The 21,797-nt window shown below is 48.4% G+C and overlaps 1 protein-coding gene across 2 annotated transcripts; it reads right to left on the bottom strand.

Annotated features, from left to right (window-relative positions):
• Window positions 1-1,329: 1,329 nt before the first annotated feature.
• Window positions 1,330-19,625, bottom strand: Trim25 (tripartite motif containing 25). Of its 2 annotated transcripts, XM_027950330.2 has the most exons (8): window positions 18,939-19,625; window positions 14,685-14,780; window positions 11,514-11,747; window positions 9,867-10,038; window positions 8,510-8,575; window positions 6,426-6,575; window positions 6,251-6,346; window positions 1,330-6,100 (listed from the first exon to the last, which is right to left on the bottom strand). In XM_027950330.2, the coding sequence occupies exons 1-8, from the start codon at window positions 19,530-19,532 to the stop codon at window positions 5,571-5,573; spliced, it is 1,938 nt and encodes a 645-aa protein (XP_027806131.2). In that variant the 5' UTR covers window positions 19,533-19,625; the 3' UTR covers window positions 1,330-5,570. The 2 variants fall into 2 exon arrangements, with proteins under 2 accessions (XP_027806131.2, XP_071459585.1); XM_071603484.1 differs by lacking the exon at window positions 6,426-6,575.
• Window positions 19,626-21,797: the final 2,172 nt, after the last annotated feature.

Raw genomic sequence — 21,797 nt, 5'->3', positions numbered from 1 at the left:
TTGTTCTGACAGGTTGGTCAAAGGGGCTTATTCAAAGCTAGCTGGTCCCATCATCTGTTCTGACAGGTGTACTGCAGAACAATGGGCCCATAGCCACCCAGAGTTAAATCAGGTGCCACAGGAGAGGGATAGAGCCCAAGATGGTCCTCACTTCAGACATCAGCCCCACTCTGGGGATCCCAGGCCAGGAGATTACTGTGACCTCCCTCAGATTGAGTAATTCGCTGGAGAGCAGTGTCACCAATATTTGATCCTAAACGGGGTCCTTTGTCTCTCTGAGAATGTGGAACCAATAAAAAGATGGATGCATATTGAGCCCCGAGGGGTTCATTCCTGGCGAAGAGAAGTCGGGGGTCAGGAGGCTATAGATAGAGGGTTAAGGACATGAGAGGAAGAGCCAATAAATGGGAACAAAATTTACTGATGTTCTGGGGGTGGCTGGGGACAATCTGGGAATTCTAGGACCACCTCATTTCCCTCCTTTCATAGTTCTTTTCAGTCATCCTCACGGCAGTTGGCAGTTGTCAACTGTCATGGTGCTCATGGTGCGTTGTGGGGGGTGTCATTTAGCATGCAAATGGGATTATAAATCAAGTTAGAGGTTGTCTGGGATCATTCTAGCAGTTATCTTAGATCCACCCAGTTTTGGCAAGCCTACGTGAAGAGGAACTTCTAGCCTGCAGGTGTTATGGTGAGATTATTCTAAATCACCTGAGTCAATCTTAGAGCATAAAATGGAACCATCTTTATTCCCCTGCTAGTGTTCGGGATTCCGCAGCTGGAGGGCCCGGGGCAGGAGGCAAGTCTACACCCTTTGACCTCCTGGAGCGCACCTTTATATTCCAAAACCACATTAATCTTAAGTGGCTGTTGCTATGATTCAAAGCCAGAAACAAACATCATGAGATCTAAAATCATAAGCAGAAGGGGAAGTGGGTCAAAATGACCCTGTGTTAAGTACAAGTGAAAAAATGTTTACTCACGTCCAAACATTCTCTGACAGGGTACATTGCCCAAGAAAAATGGGAAACAAAAACAGAACAATTTTACATTGTATAAGAACTGCCATTTTGTGTTGCCAGACATGCTATACTAAGCAACTGCTGATGAGTACAGAGGCGGGGTGATCCCAAGGGAGAAGCATTTTTGCATGACATGGAGTCTCAGGGTAAAATGCAGTCTGTTTGGTCACTGCCCATAGAGCCTGGAGTATAACACAAGTATCCGTTCCTCAAAGACAAAAAAGATTATATAGAGGGGGCAGAAATTCAGCTGGCTCACCTAAGAAGAACAAGATTAGGGTCAAGTAACAACAGAAGCAGGAAAGCATTATATTTATTACAATTTTATTTATAAAGGACAAATCAGAACCAGACAAAAATACAGGGCAAAGTCTGGGAGTGTCTCAAATACAAAGTTTCCCTGCCATGTCCTCATGGAATCAGGGCCCCTCATCCTCCCAGCCCAGCCAGGTGCTCAACCCGGGAGTCCACCGAGCATCTGTGTCCAGGTATCTTACTGGAATTCCATTATGTAGGTAGGACTGAGTAAATCACTGGATCATTGGCCACATGATTGAACTCTATCCCCAGGACCCCTGCCCTGCCCTCCCCTCCTTGAATCAGCTGGCTCAAGGGCCCAACCCTCTCATCACATCCTAAGTCATCTCATTTCTTAGTACAAACTCAGGTGCCATCCAAGGGGCTCGGAAACAACAGACACTCCTCCTACTCAGAAAATTCCAAAGATTTCAAATCCCTCCTCTGAGTAACCAGGAAGAAAAGCCAGTTAAATTCTTTAATATACAATAACTTCGAATGCACACCTCCTACCCAAACAAGGTTAAAACCCACTAAAACAGGGCTTGCAAAATGATCTGGGCTGTTTTCTGCTTCACTTTAATTACGCAATTTTTTGAAATGTAGGCAACAGTAGAAAGAAGAAAACAGTGAGCCCTCCATTTGCAACACCATTCGCCCATTTTTCTTGTGTGGCTTATCCTTTCATTGATCCTTCACCCTGGCATTCTCCGGAAGCCGAGATCAGACATTCTATCAGTCTGAGAACTCTTTATCCAGGACTCAGAGGTCTGGGAGTGGCTGGGTGGAATCTGGACAAATGGGCCACTTGGCGGTAGCCTTCAGGCATGGTACACATCATCTGTTGAATCCAGCATGATGGACAGGATTGTTTTTTACCTGTCTGCACCAAGGTGCGAGAAAATACACACCAAACACTTTATTGCATTCAAAATTTCTAAGACGCATCAGCCCCGTTTATAGCTGTATTTTCTTTTTCTTTTTTTTTATTTTTCTTTTAGATTTTTAGTTGTAGGTGGACACAATTTTTACATGGTGCTAAGGATTGAACCCAGGGCCTTACAGGTATGAGGCAAGTGCTCTACTACTGAGTCACAACCCCAGTCCCCTAGCTGTATGTTCTTAAAGAATAGAATAAAGCTGGGCACAGTGTCACAAGCCTGTAATCCCAGTGACTCAGGAAGCCAAGCCAGGAAGATCAAAAGTTTAAGACCAGCCTTAGCAACACAGCAAGGTCCTAAGCAACTTACCAAGACCCTATCCCATAATTAAAAGTAAAAATGGCTGGGAATGTGGCTCAGTGGTTAAGTGCCCCTGGGTTCAATCCCTAGTACCCACCTACACACATAAAAAGAACCAACTAAAATTTTTTTCAAAAAATGACAGACATTAATTAAAATCAGTAAGGGTGTGGGGGAGTCAGGTAAGAGATAACATATCAGTATTAGATACAGATCACAGTTTGATTGAAGAGTAATTAAAACAGACATAACTGGCCAGGCAGTCTTGAATAACACAAAGACCTGACCTTAACCTTTGGTTTATCATGACCAGGGTGATGGAGGCCAGTTCCCAGTATCTCCGACTAAGATAGGATTTTGATTTCATGTTAGTATTTCTGGGAATTTTGGATACTTCTGCAGGATACCAGGGTTTCCCCATCACACAGGTGAGGAGTTATTTCCTCCATGATGGAATGGTACAAGTGCAGAACAGTCATCCTCTACCTTCTCATCTTATTCTGAAAAATGAGAAGACAGATGGATACAAAAGTTCCTCCCACTCTAGGGTCTTCAGTGCACGCAGTGGCCCCGCAAGGCTGGATAATGTAAAGTTTTACCACAGCAAATGGAGTGGGTGGGTCAGGACAGCTAACAGGCACTCCTCAGGTCACATCTCCAACGACCTTGCACAGAGCTAAGCACTAGTCACCTAGATGGCTCTCATGCAGAGGGACTCCTGCTGCTCATTTGCCATGAAGCGCCCCCTCATTTCTGCAGAGGAGAGCCCTAGCAGGAGTCCTGGATTCTTCTTGCACTTTCTACTCCTCTGAGCCCAGCTGTTTCTCAAGTATGCATTGACTCCAGATCAACAAAGATACTTGTGAACACCTTTGAAGTAGAGAAGCTTCAAAGAACTTTTCTTCTATGTAGCAAGGAAGAAAACTTCTGTTGGGGGGAGGAGGGTACTAGGGATTGAACCCAGGGGTGCTCTACCACTGAGCTACACCCCCAGCCCTTTTCATTTACTTTGAGACAAGGTCTTGCCAAGTTACTGAGGTCTTGCTAAGTTACTCATTAAGTTGCTAAAGTTAGCCTCAAATTTGCAATCCTCCTTCCTCAGCCTCTCAAGTCGCTGGGATTACGGGCATGTGTCAACATGCCCAGCCAGTAAGAAAACTTTGAAAGTCACACATACCAGCTATGGCAGGGAAATCTTCCCTAAGACGATTATCTTTTCTCCCAAGGAATGGAGATCATTGGGAGATGATGGATCATACATCTGTCAGGAATCTCAAGTGCTGCTTGGAGTCTCCCAGGAATTCCAGCACAAGGCCTGAGATGTGTTAAAATTCTCAAATATCTATATATAAGGTCTGGAGTCCCTATTTTCCCCAATGGTGACTTCTTAAGAAGCCAGACTCAGGAAGCTCCCCTCACATTTTTGGGGTTGAAACTTCCATCCTGACAGCAGGATACAAGGAGTTTGGGGGAAATTCTGAAATCCGTTCACTCCTGCCCCTTAATGTACTGGGTTATTTTCACTGCATAAAACACTACAGGGAAAATAGCCACTTATCTGACCCTCTTTAGCTCATTCCTCCCCTGATCCTCAAACAAGTCTTCCTGACCTCTAACCTGGTCAATTTGAGTATCTGGAATGGGCTCAAATGAGGAAGATAGCAGAAGGAACCAAGGTCAACAACAGGATTGAGGAGAGGGCCAGAGCTGTGTCTGTAGCCCATGGCCAGGAATAAATGGGAATGTTGCCATCTCCTGCTGGGCCTGCTAAAAGGCCCTTTGGTCATAGGTAGCCACCCCAACAGGTGACTGAGTATGGTCCATGCAGCAGCCATGCATGGCCTGAATGGTGGTGGCGGACTTCAGATGCTTGCTGTGGCTGGGTGCGTGGCTGAGTTAGCCACAGTGGCATCTGCAGCAGGCAGTCCAATGTCTACACTGTGGGGGAGGGAATGCTACTGCCAAGGAGAGCTGTCATGGCAAGATGCCGTTGTAAGAGCAAAGCCACCCCACCTCTGTTAACCCAGGCCAGGGTCCGTCTTGCCATGTAGCCCAAGCCATTGGAGGAAACAAGACCTCCAGCAAGGCTCTGCAGCAACAGACAAAGCTTTTGACCAGATGTCCCTTGTTAAGGCTGGAAGCGATATCCATTCCAAGTAGATCTGGGTCACCTTGACCTTCCCTCAACCACAAATTCAACACAGGCTGTTCAACTGAACGTTTTTTTTTTTTGGGGGGGGGTGCTGGTCATCAAACCCAGGGGCAAGTGCTATCATGCTGGGCCCCACCCCCAGCCCTCAAATGAAGATTTTAAAATCATGGATGGGGTCATGAAGGGAACATGATAAGGCGGGAAGCAGGGCTGTCCTTCACCGGAGGGAAACCACTGTTTCCCTGGGACACTCTGGTCCAGGTGGAGAACGGCTACCCATGGTTTCCCTCCAGCACAGATAACAGCCAGGAGACAGAGCCTAACATGCAGAGAGCTGAGAGAATATAATATTGAAATTCAGCCTGGGTGTGTGGCCCGGTGACAGAACCTGGGCTTAGCATGTGCGAGGCTCTGGGTTTAATCCCTAGCACCGAAAAGAGAAAAAAAAATATATATCGAAATTCAATGACTCTAGAAGTCAGAAGGCTACCCCAGAGAGCAGGAGTCAGCCCCTGGCTTAAGAAGGAAACTGCCATGAGTAGTATATGTCTTCCGCAAGAGCAATTGGGGCACTAATGACTTGACTTCCCAAAACTCTACCCAGGTTCCCCAGCAGCCTGGAGATTTCCTGAAACAGTCAGAAGGAGGTGGCCCTGCCCAGATGGGCACCAGGAAGTAGAAGGAAAAGCTTCCTATCCACAACACAATCACCCCACCCTCTTCCCCTGGCTACCTCCTTCCTCCCATCCCATCTCCCACCCTCCCACCGGCTCCCTCCCCATCCTCCCAGGGAACTCAGGGAAGTTCTCCAAGGAGTCACACCTGAGTGCTCCTCAGGCAGCCGGCCCAAGGGCCTGCCTACTTTGGGGAGCAAATGGAGAGCGTGGCACCCGCCGAGAACACCCAGAAGGCCGGGTACAGAGCTTCAGTGAAGTCCACGACGTATTTATACATCATGTGGATCTTGTCAGAGATAGCAAAGAAAATGACAAAACCGTGGTCACAGTTGAGGAGCACGCCCACCCGCGTGGCCTTGGTGGGGGGCAGCGTTTTCCCCGTGTTGTTGTGCCAGGCGGAGATCTTGTTGTTGAACCACTCCACGCACCAGGAGGCTTTGTTGCGGCCCAGACGGCTTTCGGGACCCTGGCGGTCCATGGTGCCATAGCAGATGCCCACCCCACAGAAGTTGTTCTTCTGCAGCTCCACCTCCCAGTAGTGGATCCCTTTCTTGTAGCAGTGCAGACCCAGCACCTGAGAGCAGTACGTGAACCGCTGGGGGTGCGGCCGGTACATCTGGGGCGCATCGGCCACGGAGGCGGTGGTGTAGTTCTCGGTCAGAGCCACTTTGTAGTGGGCGGTGTTGTAGTCCAAGATGACCTTAACAAAATCTGAGAAGACACCACCCCAAGCTGGGAATTACGAGGGGTCCCCTCAAGCTCTCACTCCTAGATCTTCCCCTGATACTACCTATTAGATTGTTGGATCCCCCCCACTCACCCCCTCACCGGCTCTTCCGTTCCCACCACCAAGCTACTCACACTCTAAGAGCTCAGATCTGGTCTTGGCTAAGAAGTTTTCCAGCACCTTGGTCTTGATGGTCACGGCACTTGGCAAGGTGGTGGTTTTGGCTGCATCTGGGAGAGGAAACAGAGAGCAGTTTTCAGGGCAAATTCAGAGCGGACACCCCACTGGCCCTTGGTCACGATGACGCACCATCCAGGGATGATTTCATTTCCACTGACTGTCCAGGGGCTCCGAAGATGAAAGTCTGGCTGGACGAGGCAGAGGCAGCAGTAGCGCCAATGTCAGTGCTAGAAGCTAGGGGTGAACCCAACTTACTGTGTTTCTTGGTTTTCTTTTCTTCTGAAAAAGAAAATTTCACAATTGATCTATCTTAAAGCACAATGCCATAACACTTCAAATAAAGCTGGGATGTTTTAATTTTTTTAAAGATCTGGGTGTTGTGGTACACACCTGTAAATACGGTGGTTCAGGAGCTGAGGAAGGACAATCATGAGTTCAAAGCCAGCCTCAGCAACTTAGCAAGACCCTGTCTCTAAATAATATAGTCTATACTCTCAGGAGGCTGAAACAGGGGGATGGCAAGTTCCAAGGCCAGTCTCATCAACTTAGTGAGCCCCTAAGCAACTTAAGTGAGACCCTGTCTGTAAATAAAACATAAAAAAGGGTTAGGGATGTGGTTCAGTGGTAAAGTGCCCCTGGGTTCAATCCTCAGTACCAAAAATAAATAAATAAATAAAAGAGGGCTGGGGGTATAGTTTGGTGACAAGAGTGCCACTGGGTTCAACCCCCCAGTATTGCAAAAACAAAACAAAAATTAAGGGGCTGGAGTTGTAGCTCAGCGGTAGAACGCTTGCCCAGCAGGCATGAGGCACTGGGTTTTACCCTCAGCACCACATAAAAATAAAGGTATTGTGTCTATCTACAGCTTAAAATAACAAAGAAACAAGAAGTCTGTCCAAAATAAAAACTTATCAAATATCACAACAGTCTTTTAAAAATATTTGGGCTGGGGTTGTAGCTCAGTGGTAGAGCACTTGCCTAGCACATGTGAGGGGCTGGGTTTGATCCTCACTCACCACTGCATAAAAATAAATAAAGATTGTGTCCATCTACACCTAAAAAAAAAAAAAAAATATTTGGAGTGTATGCCTATAGGAAATGAGTGGACTAAAACCCTGATTCTCCATGTGTGGTTCCCAAACCAGCAGTACCTGTGTCACCTAGTATCCTGTAAAAAACGCCAGCAAAATCTTGGGCCCCATCCCAGACCCGCAAGAAAGTGCAGGGGTGGGACCCAGACATCTGTGGTGTGCAAGCCCCAAGTGATCCCAGAGCACATTCAAGTGGGCTTCTAGAAGGATCCATCCCTCTGTCACCTTGCCCATCACTGGAAAAATACTGCCAGGGATACTTTACATACAGACAGGCTGAGCTTCTCCGGATGGCTTCCACCCCCCCACCCCCCACCCCTCGCCAGATCCCCTGGGCCCCACATGGCTCCATGCCCCCTTTCCCACACACTTCACAGTCTCTCTCAGGAGCCCCATTTCCTCACCTCTACCCCTCCCCAACCCACTCCCAAAAGACCAGCACCTTGGGACGCAGCCTAAGGCACAGGCTCCTTCCCGATAGTCACCTCTCTCAGGTGTTTTTACACACAGTGACAGGTCTGCTCTCTCCCTACCTACTCCCTCACATCAGCCAGTTTATTCTGAGCCGCTTTCAACATAGAAGAACTTCAATTCATTCCTGAGTTTAACTTCCATGGCTCTGAAAATTTTCTAGAGTGTCATTCTGTCATTTTTCCAACTTGGCTCAGTGGAGGAGAAGGAGAGGGGCAATATTGAAAAGGGGCAAGAAATGCTGAAGCATATTACAGAGCAAAGACTGAGAGAGTATGGCCTCCTCTGCTCATCAGGACACGGTCCATCTCATCTCCTCTAGGGCTCTGTCCAAAGGCCAGCAGGACTTGGGTGTAGCCAATGTTTTTAAACAAACACCAGCTTTGATAACCTTCCATTCCAGACAGCCCAAATATCCAATGCAGGTGGACAAGCCCTCCTTCCTGGCCCAAGAGCACTCCTGCAGCAGTGCAGCCCTGCACTGCCCTTCCTCTGGGTCTGTAGCCAAACTTGTATCCAACAGAGGCCCCAGGCCCTGTGGTGGTGTGGAATGAGCTACGGCCATCTGGAAGGAGTGATGACCCCTGTGTCAGCCAAAGCACCAGCCAGTCACAGCCATGCAGACGCCAGGAACGAGGTGGGGCTACTTACGTGAGGACTTTTTCCCAGGGTTCGAGGGTTTGTTTGTAGACTGGGTGCCACGGTCTCCAGAGTCATCTGTGCCAGAGAAGGACTGAATGTATGTGGCTCCTCCTCCCACCCCAACCTCAGAAGCCAACTTTGCCATGGAGGGAGAAGAGAGCATTTATACAGCCAGCCAGTCTTTCCTTCCCTCCTTCTCTTCTTCTTTCTTGATAATAGGGATTGAACCCAAGGGCCCTTAACCACACTGAGCCACATCCCAGCCCTTTTTAAAAATATTTTATCTAGAAGACAGGGCCTCATTGAGTTGCTCAGTGCCTCGATAAGATGCTGAAGCTGGCTTTGAATTTGAGATCCTCCTGCCTCAGCCTCCGGATCCCCTGGGATTACAGGCACATGCCACAGAGCCCTTTTTAATTTTTTGAGACAGGGCCTTGCCGAGGCTGGTCTGGAACTTGCGATATTCCTGCCTCATCTTCCCCAGTTTCTGGGAAACAGATGTGCACCGTGGCACCCAGCATAACCAGCTATTTCTGACTTCCCGTCCAATTACTTGCAAGAGAGAATAAAAAGGTAATAGAAGGAGCAGTTCTGTGTGTCACTCATCTCTACAACCTCTGAGACCTCTATAACTTTGGCAATGGGGATGACTCCAACTCACTCGTGGTTTATTGAACCCCTGAATGAGACCACAGCTCCTGGCAGGTAGTGAAGGCTCTGTCAGCATTAGTTTCTTGCCTGCTAGTTCTTCTCTCTCCCCTCCCTCCTCTTGCAGACCAGGCTTCAACAAGAAATAGACACAGGCCAGGCAAGGTGCTACATGCCTGTGATCCCAGCAGCTTGGGAGTCTGAGGCAGGAGGATTATGAGATCAAAGTCAGCCTCAGCAAAAGCGAGGCCCTATAAGCAACTCAGTGAGACCCTGTCTCTAAAATACAAAATAGGGCTGGAGATGTGGCTCAGTAGTTGAGTGCCCCTGAGTTCAAAAAAAGGTGAAATCTGGCTATGGATTGGATATGGGGGAAGAAAAGGGGTGTCAAGGGGGAATTCCAGTTTCTCTGACCCCCAAACTAGCCACTTCCCCACCAAACACACTCACAATCAGCATCCATTCAAAACCTATCGGAGTTGGCCTCAAGATCAGACAAAAAGAAGCCCATCCAAAGAATCCCATCAGATCATAGAGCTCCCAAGTCTTTTTAAAGGGGTAGCTATGATGTCAGGATGAAGCAGAGACTCCTCTAATCTCAGGCAGCTGTTTCGGGACCTCTGAAACGTGCTCCCAAGCTATGGACCATGCCCCCTCTCCCACTCTGAGGCAGAGACCCACAGGGTTCAGGACTCTGCGTGGTTGCTGCTGAAGTTACCTGAGCTGATGGGCTCCTCGGGCTTCTTCTCCTGGGACTGTGCCAGGGACTGCCTTAGCTGGTTTTTGACCTCTACGGCACCTTGGTAGACACCCTTGATCAGCTCATGGTCCAGCTCCACCCTGGGGATGTAGACTGGCTTCGTAGAGACTGTTTGCAGTTTTGACGCTTTCTGCAACAAACCAAGAGGTTAAGGGCAGGTAGCTCCGGGGAAGCCAGCACCTGAGCTCAGTCCTCACCGATCCCTTGAGCAGCTTCCTGTGATTGCAGGTTTGAAGTCCAACAGGCCTGCTCAAATTTCAGGTCCAAGGTCACCAGGCTTTAAAGTACCCCTTTAAGACCTAGAGCTAGAATAGATCTCAAAGGACACTCCTCTTACAGATGGAGAAACTGAGGTCTAGACATGACAAGTGGCCTGCCCACACCACCTATGTGTGTATGGTCACACCTATGTGTGACCGGGTGGCACAAACTCAGTTGGGACAGAGGTCTCCTGAGGTACGTCCGCTCTGCCAGGTGTGGCTGTCAAAGCACAGAAGACACAGGACCTTTCCTCTCTAGAGAAGCAGCCCTAATCCCAGACCTGATGATGGACAGGGATGCTTCGCTGGGAAAGGAGAGTCACTAAGTTGAGTCCTATAGTACCAAAGGGACCAAATAGATGTGGACTGAGCCTTTCTCATACAGGCCAGGCAGCTGCAGATAAAAGCCCTTAAAAGGGGCTGGGGTTGTGGCTCAGTGGTAGAGCGCTCGCCTAGCACACAGGAGGCCCTGGGTTCAATCCTCAGCACCACATAAAAATAAATAAAGATATTGAGTCCAAGTACAACTAAAAAATAAATATTTTTTTTAAAAAAAGGTATTGTGTCCAACAACTACAAAATAAATATTAAAAAAAAAAAAAGCCCTTAAAAGAGGAACAGGGACTCGGGAAATTTTCCTGCTGACTTGACATAATAAACTGCAAAGTTGAGAGAAGGCCTCGGCGGACAGCCAGCACTAAAGTAGTGCGGGCACGGTGGCTCACCCCTGTAATCCCAGTGGCTCGGGAGGCTAAGGCAGGAGAATCTTGAGTTCAAAGCTAACCTCAGCAACTTAATGAGGCCTTAAGCAACTCAGTGAGACCCTGTCTTTATTAAAGGCATTCTGTCCATCTACAACTACAAAAAATAAAAAATACAAAAGTGGGCTGGGGATGTGGCTCAGTGGTTAAAGTGTCCCTGGGTTCAATTAAAGGAAGGAAGCGGGGGGGGGGGGGGGGGGAGGAAGAACATAGGGGCCTAAATCGTACAACTATAAGGAAGTAAATTCTGCCAACAACAGGTGAACCTGGAAGATAACCCTAAGCTCCAAATCAATACAGTCCAGCCAACACCCAGACTGTGACTTTGAAAGACCCTAAGCAGACAAGTCACAAAGTCATACCCAGATCCTGGGCCAGGGAAACTCAGAGTAAATATAAATTCTCCTAAGCGCCTCAGTTTGGGATAAGTTGTGGCTCAGCGAGAAAATGAACACAGCAGGTGTCTCGGGGATGCTTCCAATGCTCCAGGTGCATCTGTAACCACACCCCGGTGAGGGCTCTAGGTATCCTGCCTGCACTCTGTGGGAGCACAAACTGGCAGAAGGGGTCTTTGACACACCCACCTCAAGAAACTCGAACTCGTCCCTCTTCACCAGGCTGCTCTCGATCTCCTCCTTCAGGGTTTGGATCTCATTTTTCTTCTTGAGGAGAATCTGGTAAATGGAGTCAAACTTGTTGACAACCCTCTTCTCTTCTTCCTTTAGCTTGCGTGTGGCGCTGGCCTCGGAGGCCTCAATGAGAATCTTCATTTCCGTGTATTCCTGTCTCACCTGCTCCATCTTCTTGTTTGTAGCCTCCTAAAAGGCCCAAGGCAAGAGGACTCCCATCAGGCAAAAAGGCTAAGGTTGCAGCCCCAAGTGTCAGTGGGATGAGGGCTCTAGGTCCTCGTGCCTGCACTCTGTTGGAGCACAAACTGGCATGACGGCCTTGGGGCGCCACTGGGCAACACCTATTCAATATGAAGTGCTCACAACCCAGACCCAGCTCTAATCCTAGGTTTACACTCTAGAAAAATTCTTGGACACCTACTCCAGAGACACACACAAGAATGTTCATAAGCCAGGTGCGGTGGCACACACCTATTAATCTCAGCAGTCCAGGAGGCTGAAGCAGGAGGATCAGAAGCTCAAAGCCAGTCTCAGCAACTTAGAAAGACCCTGTGTCTAAATAAAATATTAAAAAGGGTAATAAATAAATTTAAAAAAAGGTCCATTGACAGCTAAAAAATATTTTTAAAAAAGGGGGGGGGCCGCTGGAATTATGGCTCAGCGGTAAGAGCACTTGCCTAGCAAGTGTGAGGCACTGGGTTCGATCCTCAGCACCACATATAAATAAATAAAAGGTCCATTGACAGCTAAAAAATATTTTTTAAAAAAAAGGGTTAGGGATGCGGCTAAGTGGTTAAACACCCCTGGGTTTAATCCTCAGTACAAAAAAAAAAAAAAGGAATGTTCAGGGGCTGGGGCTGTAGTTCAGTGGTACAGCGCCTGCCTTACAGGTGTGAGGCACTGGGTTCAAGCCGCAGCACCACATAAAAACAAACAAATAAAAAAAGATATTGTGTCCATCTACAACTAAAAAATTAAAAAAAAAAAAGAATGTTCATAAGCAGCCTTGTTTGAAAACAGTAAAAACCAAGCTGGGTATAGCAATGTATACCTATAGTCCCAGCAACTCAGGAGGCTCAGTTAGGAGGACTGCTTGAGCCCAGGAATTCAAGGCCAGCCTGGGCAACATAACAGGATCCCATCACAGGGAAAAAAAATGAAATGTGACAAGTATAAGTTGAGAAGTGTATTATAAGTTTGAAATGCACATCAGAGGTCAAAGACATAGGACCCAAAACAGGAATGCAAAATATCTTACTAACACATTTTATTTATTAGTTTGTTTATTTATGGTGCCAGGGACTGAACCCAGGAATGCTTAACCACTGGGCTTCACCCCCAGTCCTTTTCATTTTTTCATTTAGAGACAGGGTCTCACTGAATTGCCGAGGCTGGCTTCAAACTCATGATCCTCCTGCCTCAGCCTCAGAGCCGCTGGGATTACAGGTATGCACCACTGTGCCCAGCATGAATTGTATCCTGGGAATGTAAGTCAGTGGCAAAGTGCCTGCCTAACACATATGATGTCCTGGGTTTGATTCTCTGTGCTGCAAAAAAAAAAAAAAAAAAAAATCAAAATGAAATGATTTCATGTGTTTCTCATGTTAATTTAAAATCACGTGGAAGGTTTCCATTGTATTTGTTCGTGCTGCTTTAGGAGCCTTAACATCTTGGATAACTTCAACAGCTCAGCATCCAACGTGACAAACACACAGGGAGGGACAGACTACTACCAGTGCGCTCCAATGTTCACGCTCACCTTTTCCTTTAGGAAGAGAACACCCTTGGAGTTTCAGGTGGACATGAAGCCACCCAGACTACATTTCCCACACTCTCTAGCAGCTAGGCTTTGCAATATAACCAAGCTCTTTCCCATGAGGGAAGTTATGTGTGCCATACTGTGTCTCTTGCTTAAAAGGAGACAAGAGAAGGAAACCACTTGTCATCTTCCTGTGCCCCCTTTCTAGGCTATAACAAAGACGTAATGGGGACCCAGTGGAGACAGCCAGCCTGACGTGACTTCTGTTATCTTGGTCATAATAAATGCCAGTTTGGCACACATCCCAAACCCTAAGGGTCAAAGTCATTATGGTAGTCAGCCGAGCATGTTGTGCTGGCCACTAATGCCTAAATTGGTTTTTTTTTTTTCTTTCTCTTAAGTATTTTTTTAAAGACTTTTTTTTTTTTTTTTAAAGGGCTGGGGATATAGCTCAGTTGGTAGAGTGCTTGTCTCACATGCACAAGGCCCTGGGTTCAATCCCCAGCATGACGGAAGGAAAAAAAAAATTCATTTTTTCTTAAACCTTTATTTATTTTTATGTGGTGCTGAGGATCAAACCCTGTGCCTCACACACACTAGGCAAGTGCTCTACCACTGAGCTACATCTCCCAACCCCCTAGACCATTCATTACTTAACAGATGTTGGGCATGGTGATAGTTTCTACAAAAGGACAGGTGCATTCCAGTTAGCCACGGGCCATTTTTGCCTAGTTCAGCACATAAACCCACTCCCCCTGCCTTGGAGTTTGGGGGTCCTCCTGTCTTGCTGCTACCCAAGACACACTTCTCTCCACAAGTCCCTAACAAAGTGCACTTTGTGCAATTCTGGATCTTTTGTGAGGAGTTGTGATTCCACTGATCAGAATGGAAAACTAAGGCTCCAAGATCTGCCATGGTGCCCCAGGCCACAAAAGCTAGTACATAATAGAGTTGGTATTATAACCACATCTCATCTAACAAACTCACAGGTGCTGCAATAAAACAGAAGGCTTGGGGACAGAGTCTTTGAATATCTAATATTTCTTTTTACTTGTTCAAAAAAATTTTTTTCTTGAACCCAGAGACCTCACATATGCTAGGCAAATGCTCTACCACTGAGCTACATCCCTAGCGCTAAACCTGATTTGTAATCACTCCTGCACTGTTGGTTGGGCTTACAGGTAGTTCTCAGTTGCAGCTTGTGAGGGATCTTTTTCAAGCACATAGCTTTTCATCTGTTTTGCAAGGTTGCTGCTTAATTCTGACTCTTGTGCGTGCAACCAGTGCTGTCCAGGTCAGAGCCATGTCTGTCTTTGCTGGAGGTCAAAGGAGGCTGGGAGTTGTTTGTGGGGGGAACTGCTACTCACCCGCAAGCTCTGCTGCCTGGCTCTTACATCCTCCAGTGCTCTTGTCGCCCCGCCGATATGACTGCACATGACGGTTAGCTTATGCCTCAGGGTTTTCTGCAGAGGAAACAAGGAAGGGTGAGAGAGAGGTCCTCTTCAGCCCCTCCCAGCCCCCACACCAGGAACCACCCCCTAAATCTATCCCACTGTTTCTGCCACCACAAGTCTTTCTTTGAAGAATTCTATTTATTGCCTCCCTTCATCCTTTTAGGGGGATAGTACAGTCAATAAAGAAGTAAAGATTTGGAGCCAGATAAAACAGATTCAAGGGCTGAGGATGTGGTTCAGTGGCAGAGCACTTGCCTCACACATATGAGGCACTGGGTTCGATCTTCAGCACCACATAAAAATAAATAAACAAAATAAAGACATTGTGTCCATGTATAACTAAAATAAGTATTAAAAAAAAAAAAAACAGGTTCAAGTCCTAACTCCCAGTGGTCCAACTGTCTCCCACTTAGTTTCCTTGACCATGAAACAGATGCGACTGGGCTCCTGGGTGGACCCACACAGTGCCAGGATCCTAGTCAAGACATACTAAGGATCAGTATCCAGGATGCTGAACTTCTTCACTACTCCTCATTGTACAGCTGATGGAATCGAGGCAAGGAGACAGCGAGCAGCCAGGCTCACACAGAGACAGATGGAGCTGGGGCAGCCACTTCAGTAATGGCAGATGAATTCATTCAGACAACCAGAAAAGCAGACAAATATCATAGAAGAGAGAAATGCTAAAAGATGCTGGAAAGCAGGGGAAGACTACCGAACCATGAACCTGAGGCAGGGAACCCAGAGCCGTAAGTTGGACCTCTACAGTTGTCTTCCCTGGACACATCTGCCAATTCTAGAAGGAGGCTGGGCAATCTGCGTCAGCTTCAGAGAGGCAGGGGAACAAAGATAGAGTCCACACTTCACCTGGTCACCCTAGGCTGGGACCATCAAGGCTAGGAATATGGAGGAGCCAGCCCACAAGGTCTGCAGCCCAGCTGCCCATCGCTCAGGCCCTGAGGTTGAATTAAGCTAGTTTGGAATTGCTTGACTCCTGGCCACCTCCAGAAACAACTCAAGTACACATGAAAGGAGATAATGTCATCCTCATTTATTTCTGTAAGTCTCCTACATCGATATCAATATCCAAGTCTCCTACATTCTTCTCAGACAAATGTTCGGGCACATAAATGAGGAGAAAAAAAAATCATCACTGCCACCACCCTCATAAGGGCAGCTAGCAGTTATGGTGTGTTTACTGTGTGTCGGGTTCTCTTCTAGTGTTGACCCACATTAACTCATTTAAAGCTAAGAACAATGCTATGAGGCTTGGGTAGGAATCACCCAACCTTCACAGACAAGGACACTGAGACACAGAGCAATGGGCGCCCTGTGCAAGATGGCATTGCTAGTCATTGGCAGAGCTAAGTTGCTGATATTAAAGTCATAGACCCGTTATGAAACTGAGCACGCTGGAAACTTCTAGAAAAAGAGAAATCATTTCCCTCCTCCAACAAGCTGGCTCAACATACTTTGCCCTTCCTTCTACTTCTCCCACTCCACTAGAGATATTCAGGGCTGAACCTGACCTTGAATCTACAGTTGAACAACCCAGTGACAGTCACACCTAAGGGCTGGAAGCAGAAACCAAGGCCACATGAACTTAACCCAGAAAGCCCAAGCCACCAACAATGTTTCAGACTCAACCTCTGTTACACTGCTCATCCACCTGGACATTACCAGTAACTGAGATAGGGTTAGGGCCAAAGGCCAAATCCAGGCACATCTGATCTCACAGAGCTGGAGGAGACCTCAGAACACCCAGGGGCTAGAAATTGTTTCACCTCCAAAAGCTGCTCTTAGCACTGCACCCCGATCCCCATTCACCCACCATTCATCAGACACATATGACAGTCATTGTGCACAGGGGTCCACATGACTTCAGGCCAAAGGGAAGTGGTCCAGGAACTTCAGGTGACTGGGGATACAACTCAGTTAGCAAAGTGTTTGCCTGGGTTCAATCTTCAGCACCACACACACACAAAATAAAGGAAGGTCTGAGGATTGTGGCAGAGGTCAAGGACTTGTGTTCCTCTGCACAGGAAGCAGCAGAGTCCTGAGTCCACCCCACACGAGTCAGCCACCCAAGGCTGGGAACAATGCCCAGCTGGGAGTGGCCCTGAAACAGTGGTGAGCAGCAGCAAAAGAGAACACTTGGGCCTGGCGCACTGGTGCAGGCCTGTAATCCCAGTGGCCCGGGAGGCCGAGACAGGAGGATCGAAGGTTCAAAGTCAGCCTTGGCAACTTAGTGAGGTCCTAAGCAACTTAGTGAGACTGTCTCTAAATAAAAGATAAAAAAGAGCTGGGGATGTGACTCAGTGGTTAAGTGCCCTAGGGTTCAATTCCCAGTAATAAAAGAGAGAGAGAGAGAGAGAGAGACAGACTTGGGGGTGGGAAATGGCAGGGAATCCTGTTTTAGGGATTAAAAAAAAAAAAAGCCAAGCATATATGTTTGGCGCATAAAGCTGAGTCAGACTCCAACTCAGGGTCTCGAAGGCTAAAAGGGAGCAGTAGCTGTAGCCAGGCTGAGAAGCCCTCCTGCCCCTACTTGCTTTCTGCCTCCTAAAAGTGCCTCTTCAGAACCAGGCTGCACCAATAAGCTCACGAACCTTGGAAAGACCAGCTGGGCAACCTGTTATGCAGGGGTTTCCCTGCCACCCAGCATGCTCCCCTCTACCCAGTCCTGAGTCACAGAAATGGTAAGAGTATGTATGGAGTTTTCTGCAGTAAATCATTTTATGGACTGCCTCCCTCACGATAACTTTCCGAGCCTAGCATTTCCAGTTCCCTTTTTATCATTTCCCAGCTGGGGAGCCTCAAGCTCCCCTTGAGGGTGGACAGGGAATGCTATCAATTCCATTTGGCAGATGAGGAAGCAAAGCTCAGATCTGCAGCGACTTGTCCCAAATTGCTCATCTCTGGAGCAAAACAGGGCTCCTGGCTCCAAGGACTGGGCAGGTTCTTTCCGGGAACAGGTGGAGACTCAGGTATCTATAACTTGAATTGGTGGTACCAGAAGGGAGGTCAATTCAAAAGACATACCTTGAGGTCCAGTTGCTAAGACCTAGGGAAAAAGCCCAAAGAAGCCCCCATTCAGACCCAGAGTGACAAGCAAGGCCAGGGCAGGGCTGTGGCCTAAGGGAGCCTTAGTCCTGGCACTGCACACCTTCTAGGCTTCGCCCAGTCTCAAACCTCCTTGGACAGCCCAGGACAGGCCTTGTTCTCCCTGACAGTGCTGGGAGAATGAGATGAAATCGGGCCACACTTCAGGGCTTAGTTTGATATAACAAAAGTTTGTTCACACTTCTTCAGCTTCTGCTTTTGAGTCCACAAGGGGAACCTATGATTTCCCAAACCACTAAAAACATCATAGACCTGAGAGGCCCTTTAGGAGTCCACCATGTTCCTCCTCCCTTTACCAGCGAGGACGCAGGTCCGGGGACAAATTCCACACTCAAAGTCACACAGCAGGATGGACACCATAGTGTAAGAGCACTGGCTCTCCAAGTGGCTCTAATTTGGGGCTTCCTGAGACACCGTTCACCCTCCCTGACCACCAGAACTCTCCATCCCAACAAGACTTTTGCTTATATGACCTCAAGCCTCCCAGAATGTTCCCCCGCTCTGAACTCTATAGAGACTGGAATTCTAGTCCCCAGGGAAAAACTGCAAATGGTGTATCAAACCAATCTGGGTCCCAGCTGGCTCCGCAACTTTGCTACACTGGCTTTGCTAAGTTAACTTCTCTGGACCTCAGCTGCCTGATCTGTGAAATGGAACAAATAATACACACCTCCTAGGGGTTGCCAGCATTTAATGAGGGAACCTCCAGGGTCCTCTTTGACCCTCAGAACCCTTAAGAAAAACCATCAGATCAGCACAAGTGACCGCACCTGTAACTTCAATTGTTCCTCTGTAAAACTGTTCTGTGGGGGAGCAACAGAGGGATGGCCACAAAGGATAAGGGGAAGGGCGACATAATTTCCCAGCTCCCTCACTGGGGACACACACCTGCCTAGGTGGCCTGTCACCCAGATGGCTGTGAACTAGCAAACCCAGATATCTCCTCAGAAGACCCAGTGGCATGGCAGAGATGCCCTCAGTGGCCCCTCTCCACAACCCAGCAGGCCCAGGCTGCTCTAAGCATCCTCCTCGACCATACCCTACCTGCAGATCGGTGCTGGCCTGGCTCAGGGCGACCGGAGAGCAGGTCTTGTGGTCCACCAGGCAGACGTGGCAGATACACTCGCCATGTGTGGGGCAGAACAGGTCCCGCAGGCGGTTGTGCCGAGAACATTTTCGTTTCAGCAGGTTTTGCACCGGCAGCTGCAACTGGTGGTCTTGGAAGGCAGGACTCTCGAGGTGTGGCCGTAAGTGCTCCGGACAGAAGGAGGCCATGCACACCAGGCAGGTCTTCACGGCCTCCGCTTTCAGGCAGTGGTCACAGAACACCTGGATGGCGGGACTGGGGACCTCGGGAGGGGAAGGTGGCGTCCAGTCGGCCACGGGCGCCTGCTCCAGCTCGGCCTGTAGGTACTGGTCCACCACCGCGCACAGCACCGTGTTCTTTCGCAACTCCGGGAGCGACGGGGACACGGCGCGGCACTGGGGGCACCGGTACGGCTTGCCCTGGACAGCCCACGTCTCGTCCAGGCACGATCGGCAAAAGTTGTGGCCACACGGGGTGGTGACCGGCTCCTTGAAGAGCTCCAGGCAGATGGAGCACGACAGCTCCTCCGCCAGCAGGAACAGCTCCGCCATGGCGCTCCAGGGGACACCGGATGAGACACGCTAGCACGGCAGGGGACCGATACACGACCGTCCCCAGGCAGCCGAGGAAACGAAACTAAGTTGGAGAGAGGCGGTGCCCTAGGCTTTCAGGAAGTCACGTGGGGCGCAAGGGCAGGCCCCGCGGGGGTCCCCTCTGGAGAGCCAGAGGTGGCAGCTGTGGGAGTGGCCGTCTAGCTGACTCCGCAGCGGTCCCGGAGGTTTGAAGTCCTGCCTCGGGCGGGGTGAGGGCGGGGCGCTGGGTTTCGCTTAGCCCTAGAGGCTTGGGGACCTCCCGACGACCACCATGTCCTTTCCTGTGGCCACTCTGGATGAACCGACGTGAGTGAACCGTGAGATCCAGCCCAGCTTGCGCTCAACCTGGCACTTGGGGCAAGTCGCCCCCTGTGAGAACTCGAGGGCGACCTGTGGTGTCCCCACCCGCTCCCACACCCTCGAGAGCAAGCTTGGTCTTTTTCAGGCATGCCTTTAGAAAGAGTAATTGTAGGAGCTGCTAAATGACCCAGTCCTTTTCTTTCTGTTTTTATTTATTTTTATTTATTTATTTATTTTATTATTTATTTATTTTTCCTTCCTCTTTCCTCATCCCAGGATCTGAGCCCTGATGGAGCCATAATCACACACGGAGACTTCCACTGAATGAGATCCCCATTTTTGCTCTCTTGGGATTTAGAGACACCCACGTCTAACAAATATTCTGTCTTTTACACACACACACACACACACACACACACACACACACACGAATCTAAATATGTTTTCTTACAATAGTTAAGAATTATTTCCTTAATGTTTTAGCTCCCTGCCTGGGTATAGGAATTGTGGACAAACAGGAAGCTACTATGTTCAAGAGGGGATGGGGCCAAGAGAAAGTGGGAAGAGTTAGCTGGTGTTTTGTTTGTTTTTGTGGCAGTGCTGGGGATTGAACCCAGGGCCTTGTGCATGCACGAGTCAAGCACTCTACCAACTGAGCTATTATCTCCAGCCCCTAGCTGGTGTTTTAAATGGATGAAAGGATTAACAGCAAAAAACAAGGAAAAGGTAAATGTCTTAGACTAAGCCCAGAATGTCAGGTCGGTGGCGGTGACTTAGAACAAAGCAGACCCCGTGGAAAAGAAACATCTATCAGCCAACAGAAATGCCTGTCAATCAGTGGGATCTCCTGACTAATGCCTGTCAATCATCAGGACCCCCTGGCCAATCCTGGAGTTCAGCCAAGCTCCCCTGACCTACTTGGGACAAGGGACTCCAAAAACACCTTTTCCTGTCCCAAGACCTTCCCTTCCTGCTGTAAGCCCCATAAAAGTCCAGTCTGGTCGAACTCCCAAGCGATTTCTCTTCAGACCCTTCTCCAGTTCACTCTGATAGAGTTCCATCCCAAGTGATATCTCAATAAAGCCTCATTCCGAGGCCTTTTAAAATCTGCCTCCTTTGGTAGCTGCCCACCTTGCCTGATCTTATAGTAACTACTATTTATGGGGGACCTACTAGGTGCTGGAAAAGTCACATCTACTCTCTCCTAAAATCCTTACAAACCTGCAAGACGGTGTCGTTATGTCCATTCTACAGAGGAGAGTTACATACTTTTGCAAAGCAGGGCTGGGACCCTAGCTCAGGACTGCTGATCTCTACACTAACTGCTTGGTTCCCCTAATTCTTGTCAGGTATTCCCCAGCACCCTTACCCCACTTACTCTTGTTCATATTTCCTTGTCCATCTTGTCTGCATGGAGAGGAAGAAGACAGTAGTATGAGGGACTAGGAAATTAAGATAAAAGCACAGTATCTCATTTAGATTTTTTTTTAATGGGGTGCTGGGGATCCAGCCCAGTGCCTCTTTTGTGCTAGGCAAGCACTCTACACTGAGCCACAACTCAGCCCAAAAAGCACAGTATCTCATTTGAGTCTCATAATAAATCTTCTAGGCAGATAAATTATCTCATGATGAAGCCGGAGTTCTGAGATGAGACTCCATTCTCCAAGATGCCAATTTCCCCTGGATTCTTTATTCATTTATTTTTATGTAGAGCTGAGGATCGAACCCAGGGTCTCATATGTGCTAGGCAAGCGCTCTACCGCTGAGCCATCACCCCGGCCCTTCCCCTGGGTTCTTGAAGAATAAAATCCATGGACAAATCACGGAAGGGAAGAGTAAACAGAGCAGGATTTATTTAAGTGAGACAACTCCCACCATGTGGGAGAGGGACCTGAGAGCAGAAAAAAAACATTCTGGTATGCC

Source organism: Marmota flaviventris, chromosome 17, assembly GCF_047511675.1.
Source record: "Marmota flaviventris isolate mMarFla1 chromosome 17, mMarFla1.hap1, whole genome shotgun sequence".
Classification (NCBI taxonomy): domain Eukaryota; kingdom Metazoa; phylum Chordata; class Mammalia; order Rodentia; family Sciuridae; genus Marmota; species Marmota flaviventris.
Note: the sequence above shows the minus strand (reverse complement) of the source record. Positions and strands in the feature narration are given on the sequence as shown.